Below are 24,001 nucleotides of genomic sequence, written 5' to 3'. Positions count from 1 at the left end.
CTATATAAATGAATGCTTCCGTGGTGCCCCAGGTTATTAATGGTTTAATTGTTGCATGGTTTAATTCAATCACGTAATCAATTAAACGTTAGGTAATCGATTCGATAAAATAGCATGTCATATAATTTAATCATAGTCAGAGACACGATACTGTATAGACTACACCCCTCACACTAGGGCAGAAATCACAACAACATACTAAGAACTCATGTGAAAGACACTGATAAGTAGAGAACAGAACATCAAGGCTAATCAAGTCCACTCCAATCTTCCTCCTAATTTGGATCAATGATCAAATATAATCAGATTCTATCACTAACTCATCAAATATCCCGAGGTCAAATTCCATGTTTAAAAAATGTAAATCACCTTATGCTATGCGAGTGTTGTCCCTACCTTCATATAAGACGTGGTAGACTGGTAAGGTCTACACCAAATCAAACCATATTTTATTGGTCACATACACATGGTTAAGCAGATGTTAATGCGAGTGTAGCGAAATGCTTGTGCTTCTAGTTCCGACAGTGCAGTAATATCTAACAAGTAATCTAACAATTCCCCAACAACTACCTAATACACACAAATCTAACGGGGTGACTGACAATATGTACATATAAATATATGGATGAGCGATGGCCGAGCAGCATAGGCAAGGTACAATAGATGGTATAAAATACAGTACACAGTCATGGCCAAAAGTTTTGAGAATGACACAAATATTAATTTTCACAGTCTGCTGCCTCAGTTTGTATGATGGCAATTTACATATACTCCAGAATGTTATGAATAGTGATCAGATGAATTGCAATTAATTGCAAAGTCCCTCTTTCCCATGCAAATGAACTGAATCCCCCAAAAACATTTCCACTGTATTTCAGCCCTGCCACAAAAGGACCAGCTGACATCATGCCAGTGATTCTCTCGTTAACACAGGTGTGAGTGTTGACGAGGACAAGGCTGGAGATCACTCTGTCATGCTGATTGAGTTCGAATAACAGACTGGAATCTTCAAAAGGAGGGTGGTGCTTGGATTCATTGTTCTTCCTCTGTCTACCATGGTTACCTGCAAGGAAACACGTGCCGTCATCATTGCTTCGCACAAAAAGGGCATCACAGGCAAGGATATTGCTGCCAGTAAGATTGCACCTAAATCAACCATTTATCGGATCATCAAGAACTTCAAGGAGAGTGGTTCAATTGTTGTGAAGAAGGGTTCAGGGCGCCCAAGAAAGTCCAGCAAGCACCAGGACCGTCTCCTAAAGTTGATTCAGCTGTGGGATCGGGGAACCACCAGTACAGAGCTTGCTCAGGAATGGCAGCAGGCAGGTGTGAGTGCATCTGCACGCACAGTGAGGTGAAGACTTTTGGAGGATGGCCTGGTGTCAAGAAGGGCAGCAAAGAAGCCACTTCTCTCCAGGAAAAACAGCATGATGGAGCACCTTGCCATAAGGCAAAAGTGATAACTAAGTCGCTCGGGGAACAAAACATCGATATTTTGGGTCCATGGCCAGGAAACTCCCCAGACCTTAATCCCATTGAGAACTTGTGGTCAATCCTCAAGAGGCGGGTGGACAAACAAAAACCCACAAATTCTGACAAATTCCAAGCATTGATTATGCAAGAATGGGCTGCCATCAGTCAGGATGTGGCCCAGAAGTTAATTGACAGCATGCCAGGGCAGATTGCAGAGGTCTTGAAAAAGAAGGGTCAACACAGCAAATATTAACTCTTTGCATCAACTTCATGTAATTGTCAATAGAAGCCTTTGACACATGAAATGCTTGTAATTATACTTCAGTATTCCATAGTAACATCTGACTAAAATATCTAAAGATACTGAAGCAGCAAACGTTGTGGAAATTAATATTTGTGTCATTCTCAAAACTTTTGGCCACGACTGCATACATATGATATGAGTAACGTAAGATATGTAAACATTATTAAAATGGCATTATTTAAAGTGGCATTGTTTAAAGTGACTAGTGATCAATTTATTAAAGTGGCCAGTGATTGGGTCTCAATGTAGGCAGCAGCCTCTCTGAGTTGCTGTTTAGCAGTCTGATGGCCTTGAGATAGATAAAAGCTGTTTTTCAGTCTCATGGTCCCAGCTTTTATGCACCTGTACTGACCTCACATTCTGAATGGTAGCTGTGTGAACAGGCAGTGGCTTGGGTGGTTGTTGTCCTTGGTGATCTTTTTGGCCTTGCTATGACATCGGATGCTGTAGGTGTCATGGAGGGCAGGTAGTTTGCCCCCGGTGATGTGTTTTGCAGACCGCACCACCCTCTGGAGGGCCTTGCACTTGAGGGAGGTGCAGTTGCCATACCAGCCCGACAGGATGCTCTCGATTGTGCATCTGTAAAGGTTTGACAGGGTTTTGGGTGACAAGCCAAATTTCTTCAGCCTCCTGAGGTTGAAGAGGCACTGTTGCGCCTTCTTCACCACACTGTCTGTGTGGGTGGGTGGACCATTTCAGTTTGTCTGTGATGTGTACGCCAAGGAACCTAAAACATTCCACCTTCTCCACTGCTGTCCCTTCGACATGGATAGGGGGGTGCTCCCTCTGCTGTTTCCTGAAGTCCACAACCATCTCCTTTGTTTTGTTGATGTTGAGTGAGAGGTTGTTTTCCTGACACCACACTCCGAGTGCCCTCACCTCCTCCCTGTAGGCTGTCTCGTCATTGTTGGTAATCAAGCCCACTACTGTTGTGTTGTCTGCAAACTTGATGATTGAGTTGGAGGCGTGCATGGCCACGCAGTCGTGGGTGAACAGGGAGTACAGGAGTGGGCAAAGCATGCAACCTTGTGGATCCCCAGTGTTGAGGGTAAGCGAAGTGGAGATGTTGTTTCCTACCTTCACCACCTGGGGGCGGCCCGCCAGAAAGTCCAGGACCCAATTGCACAGGGCGGGGTTGTGACCCAGGGCCTCCAACTTGAGGATGAGCTTGGAGGGTACTATGGCATTGAATGCTTAGCTGCAATCAACGAACAGCATTCTTACATAGGTATCCCTCTTGTCCAGATGGGATAGGGCAGTGTGCAGTGTGATGGCGATTGCATCGTCTGTGTACCTGTTGGGGCAGTATGTAAACTGAAGAAGGTCTAGGGTGGGATATAAAGAAGGATTTTATCTAACAAAACGACACTACATGTTATAGCTGGGACCCTTTAGATGACAAATCAGAGGAAGATTCTCAAAAAGTAAGTGACTATTTAATCTTTATATGTGAATGTATGAAACCTGTGCCGGTGGAAAAATATTTTTACGTGGAGCGCCGTCCTCAAACAATAGAATGGCATGTTTTCGCTGTATTAGCTACTGTAAATTGGACAGTGCAGTTAGATTAACAAAAATTTTAGCTTTCAGCCTATATATGATATGTACCTAAATGTTTAAAATCCACACTAACTATTAGAATTTATTTGAATTACGCACCCTCCAGTTTCATTGGAAATTGTCCTGCTAGCGGGACACCGATCCTTAAGAGGCTTTAGCGGGCCGCGACGGTGGCACTGTATTATCCTTAAAACGGGCAAAGGTGTTTAGTTTGTCTGGAAGCCTGAAATCAGTGTCCGTGAAGTGGCTGGTTTTCTTTTTGTAGTCCGTGACTTCCTGTAGACCTTGGCATATACGTCTCGTGTCTGAGCCGTTGAATTGCGTCTCCACTTTGTCCCTGTACCGGCATTTTGCATGTTTGAATGCCTTGCGGAGGGAATAACTACACTGTTTATATTCAGCCATATTCCCAGACCTCTTTCCATGGTTAAATGAGGTGGTTCGCGCTTTCAGTTTTGCGCAAATGATGCCATCCATCCACAGTTTCTGGTTAGGGTAGGTTTTAATAGCCACAGTGTGTACAACATCTCCAATGCGCTTCCTTATAAATTCCCTCACCGAGTCAACGTATATATCGATGTTGTTCTCTGAGGCTGACCGGAACATATCTCAGTCAGTGTGATCAAAACATGCTTGAAGCATGGATTCTGATTGGTCAGACCAGCGTTTCTAGTCACTGGTACATCCTGTTGTACACCTGTTGTATTCGGCGCATGTGACAAATTACATTTGATTTGATTTAGTAGTGTTATGACCTCATGGCCTTAGAGACACTGAGGTGATTTCCCTCGCCAGCCCGGTAACAGTGTGCGATTTATGAATACAGGGATTGTATGGGTTGTAATATTTTCTGTACTGTCATGTGCTGGTTGTGTTAGACCCTTTCTCTACAGGGGTCTGATTGGGGTCTTATGCTGTTTGAGGTGGGCGCGTTGTTAAATTCAGATGACGTGATTAGCCATTGCTGATCTTCAACTGGACCTTTAGCCTGCTGTGGTGTGAGAATACCTGGTTGATAATAGACATCATTCTCAGATAAGCACTGCAGATTGACTCACTGACAGACCCATCAGAGTAATAATGATGATCATTAAGATTAAGACAGCTGAGACAGGAGTAGCATCCTGTAACATTGAGTAGCCACTTTGCTGGTCTTAGACTGTGGTTGCATCCCACCTGCCTTCAAGAAAAACCACATGATTTGACATGTGAAAACGTCTTTTTGGAACACTTTGTATGCCACTGGGCACACACTGGTTGAATCAATGTTGTTTCATGGAAATGACGTGGAACCAACGTGGAATAGACGTTGAATTGACATCTGTGCCCAGTGGGATGTGATCACATGTTTTCACGTGTAGCTTCACATGTAGTTTCACAGTGTCGCTTTACACGTTGTCACATTATCACAATAAATTCACATAAGATCACGTGATCACATGAAAACATGTGTTTTTGGAACACTTCACGTGTTAACGTGAAATTCATGTGATCTTTCCATAAGGGTCTTTCCTCCAAATAGTGCACTACATTTGACCAAAGCCCTATAGGCCCTGGTGACAAGTAGTTAACTATACAGGGTATAGGGTGCCATTTGGATTGCATTCTAGTTCCAATTAAAATATTATCTCATTTAAAGAAAGCAACAAATATTGCTATGATAACTGTTTGTTTTGACACTATGTTGGTCTGGTGTCTCTGAGGCGCTAGATCGCTAGCTGGTTGGTACATAATGAGGCCTAAGGCTTAACACACACACACGCGCACACAACTGAACAGGCCTGTAATCTCACAGTTAACGGTATCTCAAGCTGTACAAACAAAGGCAAGTGGCATGTCAGTTTAACGCAGCAAAGCATAAACTCCCACATCTGTCCTGTACAGAATGTCCATACACACACCCACACACGTGCACATACACATGCATGCACTCGCGCACACACACTCACTGTACAACCATCAGACAGACACCCAGCACATCTGTCAGAACAGATGAAAGAAGAATCCAGTCTCTGTGTTTGACTGAGTCTTGGTTTGTTTGTTGCCCTTGAAAAAGTCAAAGGGAAAACTGAGAGCATGCAGAGTTGTCCAAGGCTGAATCTCGAATGGCACCCCATTCCATATAGTGCACTACTTTTGATCAGAGCCCTCTTCCTCTTCCCTAAATAGGCACCTTAGTCCCTATTAGAGGTCGACCGATTACGTTTTTTCAACACCGATACCGATTATTGGGGCCCAAAAAAAGGGCCGATACCGATTATTCAGCCGATTTTTTTGTGAAAATGTATTTATTTATTTGTAATAATGACAATTACAACAATACTGAATGAACACTTTTATTTTAACTTAATGTAATACATCAATAAAATCAATTTAGCCTCAAATAAATAATGAAACATGTTCAATTTAGTTTAAATAATGCAAAAACCAAGTGTTGGAGAAGAAAGTAAAAGTACAATATGTGCCATGTAAAAAAGCTAACGTTTAAGTTCCTTGCTCAGAACATGAGAACATATGAAAGCTGGTGGTTATTTTTAACATGAGTCTTCAATATTCCCAGGTAAGAAGTTTTAGGTTGTAGTTATTATAGGAATTATAGGACTATTTCTCTCTATACCATTTGTATTTCATATACCTTTGACTATTGGATGTTCTTATAGGCACTTTAGTATTGCCAGTGTAACAGTATAGCTTCCGTCCCTCTCCTCGCCTCTACCTGGGCTCGAACCAGGAACACATCGACAACAGCCACCCTCGAAGCATCGTTACCCATCGCTCCACAAAAGCCGCGGCCCTTGCAGAGCAAGGGGAACAACTACTTCAAGGTCTCAGAGCGAGTGAAGTCACCGATTGAAACACTATTAGCGTGCACCCTGCTAACTAGTTAGCCATTTCACATCGGTTACACCACCTTAATCTCGGGAGTTGATAAGCTTGAAGTCATAAACAGCTCAATGCTTGAAGCACAGTGAAGAGCTGCTGGCAAACGCACAAAAGTGCTGTTTGAATGAATGCTTACAAGCCTGCTGCTGCCTACCACCGCTCAGTCAGACTGCTCTATCAAATATCAAATCATACACATAATTATAACATAATAACACACAGAAATACGAGCCTTAGGTCATTAATATGGTCAAATCCGGAAACTATAATTTCGAAAACAAAACGTTTATTCTTTCAGTGAAATACGGAACCGTTACGTATTTTATCTAACGGGTGGCATCCATAAGTCTAAATATTCCTGTTACATTGTACAACTTCAATATTATGTCATAATTACGTAAAATTCTGGCAAATTAGTTCGCAACGAGCCAAGCGGCCCAAACTGTTGCATATACCCTGACTCTGCGTGCAATGAACGCAAGAGAAGTGACACAATTTCCCTAGTTTAATATTGCCTGCTAACCTGGATTTGTTTTAACTAAATACGCAGGTTTAAAAAATATATACTTTTGTGTATTGATTTTAAGAAAGGCATTGATGTTTATGGTTAGGTACATTCGTGCAACAATTGTGCTTTTTTCACAAATGCGCTTTTGTTAAATCATCCCCCGTTTGGTGAAATTGGCTGTCTTTGTTAGGAACAAATAGTCTTCACACAGTTCGCAACGAGCCAGGCGTCCCAAACTGCTGCATATACCCTGACTCTGTTGCACAGAACGCAAGAAAAGTGACACAATTTCCCTAGTTAAAAGAAATTCATGGTAGCAGGCAATATTAACTAAATATGAAGGTTTAAAAATATATACTTGTGTATTGATTTTAAGAAAGGCTTTGATGTTTATGGTTAGGTACACATTGGTGCAACGACAGTGCTTTTTTCGCGAATTTGCCTGTTAATTCACCTGTTTGGCAATGTAGGCTATGATTCAATGATAAATTAACAGGCACCGCATCGATTATATGCAACGCAGGACAAGCTAGATAAACTACTAATAACATCAACCATGTGTAGTTAATTAGTGATTATGTTAAGATGGATTGTTTTTTATAAGATACGTTTAATGCTAGCTAGCACCTTACCTTGGCTCCTTGCTGCACTCACATTACAGGTAGTCAGCCTGCCATGCAATCTCCTCATGGAGTGCAATGTAATCGGCCATGATCGGTGTCCAAAAATGCTGATTACCAATTGTTATGAAAACTTGAAATTGGCCCTAATTAATCGGCCATTCCGATTAATCGGTCGACCTCTAGTCCTTTTAGTGTACTAATTTTGACCAGAGCCCTCTGTGGCACAATTGTGCTGCCTCATGACCTAGCCTGGAGATATTGTCCCCTCTCTGCCTGCCTGGCCTTGCCTGCCTCTCCATGCATATGACTGGCTCTCTGAATCACACACTCACAACAGACAGACTGGCAGCTAATAGCTCAGGCTCCAGTGCTGTGAACCCAACTGGCATTGGCATGCTACTTATGCTGAGAGAAGGGCCTGCGTCCCAAATGGCTCCCCATTCCCTTTTAGTGGACATTCCCTATGGGTCCTGGTAAACGTAGTGCACTATATAGTGAATAGGGTGCCATTTGGGAAGGACCCAAAGGGCACGGCTCTCTCTTACACAAGACACTCACACAAGAAAAAGCATTAGAGCAAGGTAAACCTACTATAATACTGTATTGAGCTGTCATTCAAGCCTTGTAAATGTATTTGTTCTCTTTCTTCAATGCACTGTAGCTATTCTCCCTCCTGTGTTTCTATGTAAAGGAGAATTTGATTCATAATGAAATACAATAATACATGTTATCTGCTGCATATTGATGGATGTGAGTCTGAAACGGCACCCTGTTCCCTATAGAACACACTACTTTTGACCAGAGCCTCATGAACAGAGCCCGGTACCGTATATAGGGAACAGTGGGCCATTTTGGATGTACTGTAGCTAAGGTGTGGGCCACAGCCATACACCCCTATAACCAACAAAGATCTCATAAATCACAGCTCGCCATTGAATTGTAGAGGCCATTATCTCTGGGAGCGCACATGAAGGTAACAAGCAGTATATTTATTGTAATTTCTGCTTTCTATTTCTGTTCCAGTGTTGAATACTAAAACAGAACTAATGTAGGACGGTGTTCATAATTAAAGATGGAGAGAGAAAGAGATGAGACCTGGTATGTATTCCAAATTGCACCCAATTCTCTGCATAGTACACTACTTTTGACCAGAGCCCTATGGGCCCTGGCCAAAAGTAGTGCACTACATAGGGAAAAGGGTGCCATTTGGGACGTGAGCCCTGCTGTGGTATTGTCTTCTCACCCAGAAGAGCCCTCAAGAGGCTCCATATTCACTCTGATTAATTCACAATAAAACAGGATCACCTCCCGGGTCTCCGCAGTAGTACCCAGTCTGCAGCCACTGCAGAGGCAGATAAAGCCAGCTCCAGCAACAGCTCCAGGAGCTATCACGCACACACCACACACACACACACACACACCACACACAGACACTGCAGCTTTTTGTCTGCACAGACAAACATAGCACCCAAAATAAAGTAGCTCTGGCATTAAAATACAATCCCAAATGTACCACTTTTCACAAGCCAACCCCTGCTAGCCAAAATGGTATTCACCACCCACACTGCCCAATCAAAAAGGATACAAAAGAACAGAACTTGTGCAGGTTATCAATATGTCACACCCTGATCTGTTTCACCTGTCCTTGTCTCCACCCCCCATCCAGGTGTCACCCATCTTCCCCACTTATCCCCTGGGTATTTATACCTGTGTTTTCTGTCTGTCTGTGCCAGTTCGTTTTGTTTGCCAAGTCAACCAGCATTTTTCTCTCAGCTCCTGTTTTTCCCAGTCTCTCTTTTTCTCATCCTCCTGGTTTTGACCCTTGCCTGTCCTGACTCTGAGCCCGCCTGCCTGACCACTCTGCCTGCCCTTGACCTCGAGCCTGCCTGCTGCCCTGTACCATTTTGGACTCTGCCCTGGCTATGAGCACTTGCCTGTCCCCATCTGCCTCCTGTGTCTGCATCTGGGTCTCACCTTGTGTCGTGATACAATATTTAACTATATATGGCGTAGTCTTTTGTACTTAAATCAGATGACACAATGGAAGGCCTTTTCTTAATCTGTCAGTCCATTTCAAGAAGAGAACTATAAAACTATAAATCCTCTTTTCTGATCCTGGGCTGGCAGGATGTCTCTACATTACACAGGATTTGAAAAGGCCAACACTGAGGGCGTCTGTAAGGATGACGGGCAGCCGGCAGTAGGGAGAAGAAGAAGATGAACAGAACAGGGAGAGAGAGTTGTCTTCCATGAAGCACTGACTGACTCCTCAAGAGGAGACAGAGCCTGTGTCCCAAATAGTGCACTACATTTGCCATGTAGTAGGGAATAGGACCCTGGTCAAAAGTAGTGCACTATGTAGGGAACAGGGTGCCATTTGGGATGCAGTCAAAAAGAATATGGAGAGAGTTGTCGTCTTGACTCCTGAAGAGGAGCTGTTGAGTTTTTCCTTCAGGCCAATTACATTAAGCTAAGAAATGTAGCTTTAGTTCAGTTGATTTTTAATACATCAACATTCATGTTCTGCATTCATACATTTTAATGCCAGCAAACGTATCGTAATATACTGATACTGAAATTGCCTTCATTCTGTAATTGACATCTATGAATTCAGGTTAGAAGGCATAATGTATCAAAATGAAAGATACCTGAGGCTAGTTACATTACCTGAGGGTATACTATTACCAATACACAGACCAGGGAGTTCAGATGCCTCTGCTAAACCAATGGATAGACAGCAGCACTGTCTGTCCACAAGAATTCTAACCCTTGATCCATCCACTCCACTCCTACGTTGCTTTCCTATCACATTATTCCTAAAGCCACAATACAACAGAAATGACTGGATATAATGGATAAACTTGGACATCAAGCATATTTGAGTACTATTGCCTACATGCAAATGAAAAAGCACACAGGGATTTCAGTTCACGTCAGTGATTTATAAGAACTTTCTTTAAAAATCTCTGGAGATTGTGGAATAGTATGTAAGAGTAACGACCCAGGCTGTGCATCCGGACTGGGATTGTCAGATTATCTATCCCCTCCTGTGGTATTTAATCTAGCAAGAGCTCAGAATAAATGTAGCATAGAGAGGTGTAGAGTTCGGTATGAATAGATTAGAGAATTCTCTTCACATTGACCTTCATAGACCAGAAAGAGTCTGTCTCTTCAGAAGAGACAGCGACAGCCCAGCAACAGTTCATGTTTGACCTTAAACATCTGTGTTCCAGTTGCACTAAGTTAACCAACTCTTTATTTTATTTTATCTTGCTGTAGGAGTCTGATAGGGGGGGCCTGAAGAGGGTAAGTGCATTACATCCGTGGTGTAAGTGTCAGGACTACTCTGAGTCAGGAGTGCTCACTCAAACGGGACCTCTGCACGGCACCTAATCAACAGGAGAGAAGGCTAACTGCTACAGAATAGAATAGACAGGAGTGGGACATGTAGGGAGGTCTAAAATATCTATTTTCTCTCTATTAGACCACATACAGTAGTCCACATTCATTTCAAGCCTTCAGTCAAAAAAGCATTTTGCCCTTTGGTAAAAGTATCGCACTTTGATCAACGTTGCACCACCGTTTCTGGTTCAAGAAGTAATCCCAGCCACTTTGAACTGCTTCAGAACAAATGGACCTGCAAAGTGAAAATGCCAATGTAAACCCAAAATGCAAACAGAGGATAACAAGATATTTGTGTTAATCAAGGTGTGACATACCATCCTCAGTTGGCACGTAAATGTTTAAATACAGGCAGTCCTCGTTCTGATCCTGCATATAGGTTACCACTGTATCCAAGTTCGCTGTGAACCACACCGGCAGCATATCGTTGAGTAACTTTTCCTCCAGGTACTGTGGACACACAGGGGCGAACTGGGTAGCATTCCTGATCCCTGGCCAGGACATGGGAGGCTCGGGGGGCTGGAAGCGTCTCTCCCCTGTAGGGGCCAAAGCGTACGGGATCCCCAAGTACTGCTCCACGGGCCCTAGGATCTCATTGGGCAGCGTCGTCTTTAACCCCCGCAGCTTCCCGTAATTCGTGGTGACAACAGGGTGGACTGGGGTCTGAGCCACGACCGGCAGACACACAGACCCTAACAGGAAGCCAATCCATAAGAGAAGGTAGACCTTGGATAGGTAGACCATCCCCATTCCATGGGCTATAGTGGCTCCTCCAGAGCTCCATGGAGAGGTACTGGTTCCCCCTGGCCTGGCTCCCCTCAACATGCTCCTGCTGCGGTCAGCCAAGCAGATTGTGGTCCTGGAAATTCTGGAACTCCTCTCCCACCCCCCCACAGCTCCCAGACCAATAACCTGCTCCTCAGGCTGTGATTGACAACTGACAGACAGAGCTCCAGCCAATCAGAGCAGCTTTGTGCAACTCGGTGCCCCCCATCCTACGAGAGTGGGTCTACTTATAGATTGTTGGTCGGGAGCAGTGTCTGTATTTGTCTCCAGATGTCTTTGCTCGTCGACCCAATTCCAGCTTGGTTGGTTACCCTGCAGGGAAGACAGAATGGGACATGTGAATTAATCCTCGACACATCAAAGGCTACATACAGTATGATATCCAAATCCCTTCCAATAGATGTCCACTTGTTGAGCATATAGCAAATATATGACTGCAAGTCCCCTCTGTGTCGAATCAAAATGTGCAAGAGACGCAAGGCATGAAATTGTATCTTTCTAACAAATCAATAGCCTGGAAAAGACAACAACATAAAAGTGTGGTTTCGAGTGGAATCAACAACAGAGATACTATATTGGCAAACTGCTTTATTTCCTTGTGTGATGTCATCGTTATGGTCAGGATAATGTTGAACATAGCAGCAGTTTCAATAAAAGAAAACTCCAAGGCTGCATCCCGATGATTCTCCACCCATTTCCCAAAGTGTGCACTTGCACACTTGCCATTATGAGTTAACAATGGTGGAAACTCTCTAGCCAATGATTACACCAATCCAATGCTTGCAAATTTATGACCGGAAGTGTACAAGTACACACTTCTGGAAAAGGGGGGAGAAAAAGGATGCCGCCCAAAATTTGACAACACACACAAAAAAATACTACACTTTACTATAGAATACTACAGTACTTACTATAGAATTCTGTAGTTAACTGTAGGATACTGTAGAATACATTACTATACACTGTAGTATCCCTTGATCATGTGTACTATAGTACTTAGTACTGTTGAATACTAAAGTATTATCCACACACACAAAAAACTGTAGTAAGTACTACAGAAATGTCCGCAAAAACACTATTAAAAAAACTATAGTAAATACGACACAATTTAATTTGCATATACCCTACCCATTCCCCTCTCCCATATCCCAAATTGTGCCATCTGTAAGTGACAAACCTACATGCCAAGAATAGACCATATATTGTGCAACCTATGATTATAGAAAACAGAATAAGCTCTGAAATCTCTGTTGAGAACCCAATTCTACCTACCCGCAGGTTATGGAAATTTGCTTACAGTCTATAGCATTTCTCCAGTAGGTTTCCTCAAGGAAAAAGCCCCCCACTACTATGTAAAATATAATAAAACAAAAACACTATACTAAATACTACAGTAATGTCCCCAAACACACTAGAGTAAATATTACGGTATACCGCACTACAGTCCGAAAAAACACTATAGTAATTACTATAGTACATACTACTCTTTTTTTACTACAGTATTTATACTATAGTAAACTGTAAATACTACAGTATTCACTGTAGTGTTTGTGAGGACTTCAATCGCAAAAACACTACAGTGAATACTACAGTACAGTCCTCAAACACTACAGTGAAAACTATTGTATTCCTACCATAGTATATACACTATAGTATCTTTTATATATATATGGGAAGGTGCCTAATCACTACACAGTGTCAGAAACATGGTTATCCATAAAAAACCAGAGCACCCCATTCACAAAACTTGCCTACCTAGGTCCTCCTATACTTCAATACAACCTATAAGTATTCTGTTAGTAGTATCATAGCCAAGCAAGGGGGGGATATACTCCAGTCTACTGAGTAGATTATTTCTCTTCCAGTATTTTACTCCACCAAGAAGCTTACGTGTGAAGCCTCATGAATAGGAGAGCTGGCCGGTTAAGAAGCCTCTCACAGACATTTGTGTCAGAAGCAGATGGCTTATGCATGCAGCAGGTAATTTCATTTCGGAGGAGGAAGAAGAGACTCTCCTCTCTTTCCTCATTCCGCTACATGCCCTCGGATGGTGTTGAGACTGAGACGATGGTGGTCTGCTAGTCAAATCAGGGACGTGGATGAATTACTTTACCACTCTTGTAACACAGCATGACAATAATACTCACACTGCCAGGGGGGATTACATCCGATGCCTAACTGCCATTGTTGACTTCATATATTCTGTTTGACATCAAAAATTGAATAATTCAATAAATAAGTAACAGTTTAATGTGAGAAACAGAAACAGAATCTAAACAAAGACAGGATAAAGAATGTGATCCAAGAATATGGTCTAGTTTAATGTTGAAATAATAAGATGGAATGGACTATGTTCATATATTTCAGCAGTTCCTGTATAAATGCAATACATTCAGTCTGCCTCCTTACCAGTAACACACAAGAAAGAGAGAGTGAGGAGAAAAGGAGAGAGATGGAATATGAAGAGATTGGAGAGATGGGGCAAACTATTCTCACTCTCGGTATGATTACAAGAGATAAGTCTTTTGAATTTCAATAAAGGCTGAATCCATCATTTGCATTTTAATTATTACAAAACATGTGGTTCAGGGAGCTGTATCTCCTCACTGAAGTAGGCAGTCAGTAGAAAATGTTGTAACACTCTTCAGGTGCCAATGTCCTTGAACGGACCAAAAATAAAACATCACTAAGCGACATCCAAAAGGGCACCCTATTCCATATTTAGTGCACTACTTTTGACCAGGGCACATTGGGAATAGGGTGCCATTTGGGACGCGATCCAAACAAAACTCAACATGAACTTTACTTGACCTTCTCATGATGCACATACAGGACATATTTTACTGGTCTCTTAAAGATGGTGATAAACACTGCACAATAGAAAGGAAGCCAGACTTCCTCCCTCACTAAAACGAGATAGAGGGCCAACAGAGATCCTTGACAACCAATAAAGGAATGATATTTATCAACGTTGACAGTACTGAACGCAAAGATATTGTCAACCGCTGAGCCCACACTGGAAAAAAGTGTGTGTGTGTGTGTATGTGCGTGTGCGTGCATGTGGGTACATGTGTGCGCCATTTGTAATGATAGTTTTGTTGACAATTCATGTTGAACTTGGACAGAGCAGACACTTTTTTTTTAACAGGATTGATTTGATAAGGATAGATCATGACGTTGTGATACTGTAATAACCTTGCTCTATGTAACCATGCCAGCAGGTAAAATGTGTCTTCCAGTAACATCCAAATATACATGGATACATGTAACAAAGTTGTTGAACTATTGAACTTTACTTCACAGTGTTGGTCCTGTGTGGCTCAGTTGGTAGAGCATGGCACTTGCCAGAGTTGTCGGTTTGATTCCCACTGTGGCCACCCATACAAAAATGTATACAGACACAATAGTCACTTTAGAGAAAAATGTTTGCTAAAAGATGTATAATTGTATATTATAATAATACAGTTGTTTTATGCAGTCTTACAGTGAATTACTATTCCTAACATTGGATTGCAAATTGAAATGCTGCACAGAATATCTGGATAGACAGGTCTACGTTCTATTTTGACACTTATGCCATATTATAACCAGGATGTCATCCATAGGCCTGTCACCAATAGGCCTATTGTTGAGGAAAATTGCACTAGTGAGGTAAAATGTCTCCCAATTGTGAATGAAATGTCTTATTTTCTGATGGGGAGGCCTGACTGACTGACTCAAATAGGCCTATAATGATGTCACCAACAGGGAGAGCTATGATAACAGTATGCCACTCCAAATATGTAAAGTGTATTTGAAATAGGCCTAATTTTCAAATAATGTGAAAAGTAGGCCGATTTTCAATTCGAATAGCGCACGCCTATTTAGACTGGTGGAAGGCAAGGGGTTGGTGGAATAGACTTGATGACAGCTTGACGAATCATTCATAGGAGAGTGACAGCCTTCTCTCATGCTCTCCCGCCTACGTACTGTAGGTTACTGCCTACATAGACATGAGAATATGATATCTTGCTTTCCCAAAGATTAAACATCTTAACTGGCCCACTAGAATGCAACCAATATTTTTTTTAAAGGGGTTTCCAGTGTGCAAGGTAGCAGAACATAGCAGGATTCTTTAAGGTGAATGTTCAAAACAGTAGCAAACGCATTTTACCCAATTCGTCTCATCCCCAGATATCCACCAGATATCCACAGTACCATCTTGTGGTTCTCCGCTGAACTCACTCTGGTAATGTAGTGCCATATTTCAGCCTGGATGGGAATCTGCAGTCTACAATGCACCTCGCACCTTTTAATAGGTATACGGAGGTGATCCAATTATGCTGAAAGGTGGGTCAAACACACATTCACTGCAAGACGATCCTCTTCCATTCTAAAAGCCTGCTATTGTATGGAGTCTAGATGACAAACAGACAGTGGACCTGGCCCCTCAACACTGGTGGTGAGTGTATGGTTACAGTTGCACTCATAGCAGCCTAGTTTCTTAAATTGCATTAATTATGGCATCTCCATAGCAGTGCTGCCAAGAGCCGCTTTGTCGTCTGCAGGGATTAAATAGCACTGGACATCATGGGTGCTGCTCTCTGTTCAAACACAGATAGCCATTTCCTAGGGCTTGTGTGAAATAATGTGGCCACAGGCGATTAGGGTTATGAATGGCATGTCCCTTAGGCTATAATGGGCTTTTGCGAGTTTTTCTCCATAGCCAATTTGTCATTATCGAATCCAACGCATGTTGCTGTGGCTCTACATAAGAAGCGAATAAACCCCAATTTGATCATTCTGGCTTTGAGCAAAAAAACCTCTCAACACGTCTTTAAAGTGCGTAGAACATGGATCAATCGTCTTTGCAATGCCAGGCGATTTCGTTCAACACATGGCTTGTTTTCATAATTACATTGAATGATGATCATACACATTTCTGAAAAACTGGTTGCGCGCCACGCACTTTAAGCAAATGACAGAATGAAATCCCGTAGTAGCAAGCTCTTCTCAAAATGTCTGCAGCGCGTGTCCGGACAAGCCATATAACGGGAAAGCCGCCAGAAAACAGCCAGAAAACAAACACATTATAGGTGGTCTAAATGAAACTAAACTGTGTAAAAGACAAAATTGGTTTACTGACTATTTGTAGGCTAATAACAATACTTACCTTTGCGGTATTCCCACTGTATGAATGTCGCTCGTAGTCCTGACTTCAAGGGACGTGGTAAGAAAATGTACACCACCACACAGGAAAAAATAAATCTCAACAGTGTGCGCTCCTCTGAAAATCCCAACGTGATAGTGCGGTCCAGATAAAAACAGTCAAACTCCGCTTCAGGTTCTATGCAGAAAAGAAAAATTGAGCTTTCCGTTTGTTAATGACACGCATAGCCTATACGGTAATTTCAGTGAGTCATTGTGGTAGCACGGTCAATTGTGCTGAATCTAATTGCCGTAATAGAGAGAAAGAAAGCGCGGAGAGATCGGACAGCAAAGACGAGAAATTAAGGATGGAAAGACCAGGGCTGTTCAGTCGCGCCCCTCTCTCTCTCGCTCTCTCTCACTTTCTCCCTCTCTCTAGCTCCAGTTGCTATTGGACTACACTAAATGAAATGTACAAAGCCTGCAGCCAATGGATTGCCGCATTCTCTCCATCACTGTTAACCAGCTGCCAGTATGGACCAGTTTTGGCATCCGTGAGGAAAGGACAGGAGGGTAGCAGGTGTAGTAGTGCATACTGTGGTTTTGTTTTGCTGATCATATTCGCCCAGGCAGGCTGTTATACCCATGTAGGTACCTGTAATGAAACGTGTATCAAATATCTATGAACTAACTATTCAGCTATACAACGAGCCAATTCATTACACCTGATATGCAACATGAATTCAGCTTAAGCAAAGTTTCGATCCAGTAGCCAAGCATTAACATATCTTATTTGAACTGTTAAGTGTTTTCATATATATTTCATTACGCTTAAATGGTGGTAATCTGCCCTTAAACTGGGTGCCCTATAGCTATCAATAACTGAATAATAACACAAAGTGAAAAGTCATTTGGGAATTTCAACAAGCTGAGTGAAGCCAACAGAGCCAAAACGCAAGAAACAATTATATGTAAACACACATTTACATTTTAGTCATTTAGCAGACGCTCTTACCCAGAACGATTTAGAAGAGCAATTAGGGTTAAGTGCCCTGTTCAAGGGCACAAGGACAACTAGATTTTTCATCTAGTTGTCTCGGGGATTCGAACCAGCAACCTTTGTTACTGGCCCAACGAATACATATTTCATCGTGCATTGCAGAGAAAACATGTTAAGTACAGTATGGATTATCACACATGCAGAAAGACAGACCACATGAGACATGATCAAAGGGACCAGGAGATCTCCCTCTGAGTTATGTTTCCAGCATAGACGAATGTGTTCGTCTCGGGCAGACTAAAGTCAATACGGATAGGCAAGCTTGCTTTGATTCATGTTGGTGCTAGCTTGCAAGCAACTATGTAGTTCTAGGTATCAACAGCCAATCCAGTAGGGGCAGGAAACTATAGTGAGCTTCGATTGGTCAATAGCAACGCGATGTCACGGAGTATTTATATAAAGTTCAGCTTTCCCCAACTTTGGTCCCACGCGGTTCACTCTTCCGTCCTCATGTTCGCATCGCCCAGCTTTATTGAGACGGCAATAAGGAAAAAGGAAACCCTCAATTCCCTCAGTCAATAATCCCACTGAGCTAGCTAGCGCACCGAACCTATGTCAAATCATTTGTCTATTTAAGGCAGAGATTTGTCAATGAATTTTGTGTAAGTCAGCCTTTAAATCACCAAGGTGTATTAGCATGTAGCCTGTGCTGAATTTGTTTGTTAAAGGTAAAGACTTCCTGTGTATCTTTTTTCTCTCTCTCTCTTCAGGGATCCTCTGACTGCACCTTACTGTCGCTGCCCAACGTCATTTGGAGCTGAACATTAGATCGCGGGATCGAAATTGTGCCGCTGTCCGTGGTGCTGAAATAATCTCTAACCACTATTTGCTTGTCTGTTCAGGCCAACACATCTGAACTTTCTACACACGGAAACGTCACTATAGTAGGCTAATGAATTGCCTTCAAGTCATGTTTACCATTTCCCCCTAGGGTTGGGTTGCCAAATTCCTCATAATCACTACAACACCTCACCGCAGCATGGGTGTCGCCAGTCAGAGGTCAGTGTGGACAGAATCACGTACTCTGTGTCCCAAATGGCACACTATTCTCTACATAGTGCACTATTTTTGTTAGGGATTTTGGCAATGAAGCCCTTTATCTACTTCCTCAGAGTCAGATGAACTTGTGGATATCATTTTAATGTCTCTGTGTGCAGTTTGAAGGAAGTTGCCAACTAGCATTAGCGCAATTACTCCAAGTCTATGGAAACAACTAGCCTTAAAGGGATAGTTCTACCACTCTAATTTCCTTCATACTGGACACAAAGTTCATCTGACTCTGGAGAAGTTGATAAAGGGCTTCATTGCCAAAATCCCTAACTATCCCTTTAATCTCAAAGCCACTGCCAAGCACACATTGTTTTAAAACATAGAGGTGACAATAGAAATATAAATATAAACAGAAATATAAACATGATCATTCTCATCACATGTTAACAATGACATCATTTTGTTAACAATGACATCATTTCAAAAAAAATGTTGTTAATACAAAATCCGATGTGTTCTGATAATAATTTTTTGCCAATTAACTGCTGTGAAACTGAAAGTTTGCCTAGTCTGTAGACGACAACCATTCTCTCTTCACTTTTTGAATGTACAGTTCTTATCTCAATAAAACTTTTCCCCTTCCTGCAGAATCTATGGGAGGAGCTATAGGAGCACGGGCTCATTGTAATGGCTGGAATGGAATGGTACCAAACACATCAAACAAATGGAAACAGTGTGTTTGACTCCCTAGAGTTCATTCCAGCCATTACAATGAGCCCGTCCTATAGCTCCTCCCACCAACCTCTGGTGTATACTGTATCTACCGCCATACATGGATTCACTCACAATATTTGGGATGTTTGAGTTTCTCCATGAAATGCAGCACTGCCAACGGCATTGCAAACCGCATTGTGCGTAAATTATAACAACTTTTTCCTTTTTTCCTATTTTGGAGGAATGATAATGTCTGAAAAAACTTCCAACAGCTGTATCATTTGGTTTGAGCATTGAACACCAGACTGCACATCAGTCTAAGTTATATTGAAACAGGAATTACTTACAGTCTTGAGTTTGGGTATCTACTTGGCTTAGTAAATATATAAATGCAGAGCTGCTATACGAATATTAACGTGTCTGTTAAATATGAATGAATTCATGATTAAATAATTATTTATTAAACTTGCTCTGCCTAGATAAATTAAAGTGGATTCTTTAATGCAATAAATTATTCAACAGTTATAGGTTTCTTTCGGATTATAATGTTATGCAAATGGTTAAATAAAACAGTTACTGGAGGAAAGAGATGCTAAAGCTACTATAATAATGTAATATTCATGTCATTTTCCTTTTTAAAATGAACAGGAACACAACAGGTCAATGGTCACACCGGTAGACATACAGTAAGGAGCTAAGTGGCTTTGTAAACTGTTTGGAATCTGCCCCTGCATGTCAGTGGTCTGTTTACTCTAAAAGACAAAGCTATTTCTGGATTTTCAATTGTTTTCTTTTTCTCCTGACTCTGGGCTTGGCCCCTCCTTGATCTTACTGTGATCGTTGTATTTGAATGAGGAGAGTGAGGTGCCTAAATGACTCCGAGCCTCGTGAACTTGGAGTGATTTTATGCCCATCAGGGTTTCCCCAGCCCCACCTCTGACAATGGAAAGTCCAGACCTTTTGATCAAAATCAGAAATGGCAGCTGCCACGGCAAGTGAGCAAGATAGACAGAAACGCTTTATTATACACTCAGATAGAAATAGGTTCTGTAGATATCCAGCATAACAAAAGATCACAATAATGAAGAAAGGTCAAAGTCCTCTGACTATCGCTGTTAGGTATTTCTTACTGGATTCTCTCTCATCATTTACTGTACCACTGATCCCCTTTAGCCGCGTCTATGATGTCTTGACTATAGTGTACATGTTGGATCCTGGTCAAGTATGACCTCTACTGACTCACCATTTCCCAATCAACTTGGCTATGATCACCACAAATCATTTCCAGTCACACCCTCTTCTATGACTGAATCTGAATCCTACAGTAACATACTGGATCACGGTGTGGTGAATTAATGAAGTTCTCTGTATGTCTGATCTACAGTAAAATGGCTTTCAGCCAGATTATGTTGATCCCTGATCTATAACACAGTGGGGAGGAGTGAAAAATTCCTCCATTCTGAGGGTGATTAGGAAGTCTTTAGCCTAGCTAATTTGTCAACGAGAGGCCCCTTCAATGGTTGGACTGTGAATAAGGATGGGATGCTCAATAAAGGACTCTGTTAATCAGGGGAATGAGATGACGAGGACTGTTGACCATGTGGATTCAAAATCCCCTCCTAAATGGGGTTTATGATGATTGACTGGACTCGGGAACACATTGAAAAATCATTAGCAGCAATGACTTCTGTTGTCACAGGAGTAGCCTTCAATCTTTCTCCATATCCATATTTTTGTGATGATTTGTTTATTTGTATGATTTCATGCTTTTTTTTCGAACATTACTGTAGTGTAAAGTGTAAACCGGCCTCCAAAAGTAATGTTCGCGTTATACCCTTGCACCTTCCACTTCAGTCGGTGATTACCTAATATAACATGCAATGCTCTTACCTAAGCCCCTAAGTCCCCTCTTGTCCTAGGTGACTGTGGAGTGTGGAATGCACAGGAGGCCTCAGGTTCTGTTGCCTCCATGAGGAGTCTTTGCCGAACACCTGAGCCCGTATACATAAAACAGTGTGCTGATCTAGGATCAGGTCTTCTCTGTCAATATAGTCTTATTCATTATGATCTAAAAGGAAAAACTGAGAGGGTCTTACGTAGTGGGTCTCAGTGGATGACAGGTTCGTTCAACATTTATCCACAGAGTTCCTGTCTTTCTGTTTTAGGGAACGGTTTCTCAGACCCAGAGTAAGCCTAGCAAGAAGCATATTTAATGGATTTTCGCCATTTAAAGTGCTTTTTAGTCTACAATTAGGCTTAATCTGTATCTGGCAAACCGTCCCTAGAGTTTGTTTGTTTAAGGGTGTTAGTTTGGATCAGTAGCATCGATGTCAAGATCATTGAGCGGCAGCGGGACAAACATGGCAACATGGAGTGTTTCCTGACAGGCTGTGGTCTGGGAAAACACACTGTTAAAACCTGTTGGGGATCGAGGGTAACCTAATCCCACTGACGGGATTGCTAGCAAGGCGGGAAATTCAAAACATCAAAAATGTAATCATTTCAATTTCTCAAACAATCAACTATTTTACACCATTTAAAAGATAAACATCTCCTTAATCGAACCACATTGTCCGATTTTCAAAGAGGCTTTACGGCGAAAGCATGAAGTTAGATTATGTTAGGAGAGTACATAGCCCAAAAAGTACACACATCCATTTTCAATTCAAGGACAGGCGTCACCAAAAGCAGAAAAACAGCTAAAATTATGCACTAACCTTTGACAATCTTCATCAGATGACACTCCTAGGACATTATGTTAGACAATACATGCATTTTTGTTCTATCAAGTTCATATTTATATCCAAAAACAGCATTTTACATCGGCGTGTGTCGTTGAGAAAATGTGTCTCCCCCAAAACTGCCAGTGAATTTACAAAAAAATACTCATTATAAAACGTGGTTAAAGTATTAAACTGTTATTCAAAGAATAACAGATTTCAAAATAACTTTACTGGGAAAGCATACTTTGCAATAATCTGAGTACTCTGGTCAGAAAAATACACTAGGCTATACAGCTAGCCGCTATGTTGGAATCCTCTAAAACCATGAATAACATTAGCAATATTCCCTTACCTTTAATAATCTTCATCAGAAGGCACTTCCAGAAATCTCAGGTCCACAACAAATGTTGTTTTTTTTCGATGAAGTTCATAATTTATGTCCAAATAACTCCATGCTGTTCCGTGTTGTTAGCGCGTTCGGTAGGCTACTCAAAATGGGAGGGAAAAGTCACGACGAAAAGTAAAAAGAAAATCTATTTACGTTCGTTCAAACATGTCAAACGTTGTTTAGCATCAATCTTTTGCTCCATTTTTAACGTGAAACATCAGTAATATTTCAACCCGACCTCTCCTGTGTCTTGAAACAAGTTTTGAAAAATGTCTCGCCTCACATGAACGCGCATGTGCGCGCAATAATGAAGTGACGACCTCCCAGGGACGTCAACTTCCCTTCCTTCTCATTCGTTCTCTGTTCATCATAGACGCTTCAAACAACCTTATAAAGATCGTTGACATCTAGTGGAAGCCATAGCAAGTGCAAAATGAATCCTTTGTCACTGTGTGATTTATTACCAATGACTTGAAAATAGTACAGCCACCAAATGTTCATTTCCTGCTTGTATTTTTTCTTAGGTTTTTGCCTGCCATATGAATTCTGTTATACTTAGAGACACCATTCAAACAGTTTTAGAAACTTCAGAGTGTTTTCTATCCAAATCTACTAATAATATGCATATTCTATTTTCTGGGCCGGAGTAGTAACCTGTTTAAATTGGGTACGTTTTTCATCCGGCCGTGAAAATACTGCCCCCTAGCCCCTAGAGAAATGCTCATGTACTTACCCTCGGCTCTATGCAAAACATGTTATGATTGCCACTGCCATGAAAAACAATGATATTTTATGTATTTATTTGCCATAAGCAATCTGAAAGCTAATTTGTTGAAGCAGCCTATTGGTGGTGTCTGTCTAGGGATGTCAAAATGCTGCAGCTGCTGAATTAAGTAGCAAAACAGCTATACTTATTCATTATTCATTCATTTCACATTTGTGAACACCGATAATATCAGGGTTCAAGGTAAGACCCAGATGCAGACCGTGTCGAAGAAACAATGTTTATTACAGCAACAGGGGCAAAGGTACAGGACGGCAGGCAGGCTCAGGGTCAGGTCAGGCAGAGGTCGGTAAACCAGAGGTGGGGAAAAGGTACAGGACGGCAGGCAGGCTCAGGGTCAGTGGCAAACAGAGTAGTCAGGTGAGCGGGCTCAGGGTCAGGACAGGCAAGGGTCAAAAACCAGGAGGATGAGAAAAGAGAGACTGGGAAAAAGCAAGAACTGAATACAAAAACGCTGGTTGACTTCACAAACAAGACGAACTGGCAACAGACAAACAGAGAACACAGGGATAAATACACAGGGGATTATGGGGTGTCACGTCCTGACCATAGTAAGATGTTATTTTCTATGGTAGAGTAGGTCAGGGTGTGACAGGGGGTGTTTTGTGTTTTTTTAATGTTTTCTATTTCTATGTTCTTAGGTTCTAGTTTTTGTATTTCTATGTTGGCTTGTTTG

The 24,001-nt window shown here is 41.8% G+C and overlaps 1 protein-coding gene across 2 annotated transcripts in view; it reads right to left on the bottom strand.

Annotated features, from left to right (window-relative positions):
- LOC106574268 (neuroligin-4, X-linked) overlaps positions 1-17,080 on the bottom strand; it is a 75,944-nt gene extending 58,864 nt beyond the window's left edge. Inside the window, exons 1-2 of one of the 2 annotated variants that reach the window (XM_014150053.3) lie at positions 16,692-17,080; positions 11,071-11,851 (exon numbers count right to left, since the gene is read on the bottom strand). In XM_014150053.3, coding sequence (XP_014005528.1) covers positions 11,071-11,578 — 508 coding nt within the window. In that variant the 5' untranslated portion in view covers positions 11,579-11,851; positions 16,692-17,080. The remainder of the gene's footprint in view (positions 1-11,070; positions 11,852-16,691) is intronic. The other variant, XM_014150054.3, reaches the window with a different exon arrangement.
- Positions 17,081-24,001: the final 6,921 nt, after the last annotated feature.

The sequence above is a fragment of the Salmo salar genome, chromosome 16, assembly GCF_965601325.2.
Source record: "Salmo salar chromosome 16, fSalSal1, whole genome shotgun sequence".
Lineage (NCBI taxonomy): Eukaryota > Metazoa > Chordata > Actinopteri > Salmoniformes > Salmonidae > Salmo > Salmo salar.
This window is presented reverse-complemented; position numbering and strand designations above follow the sequence as displayed.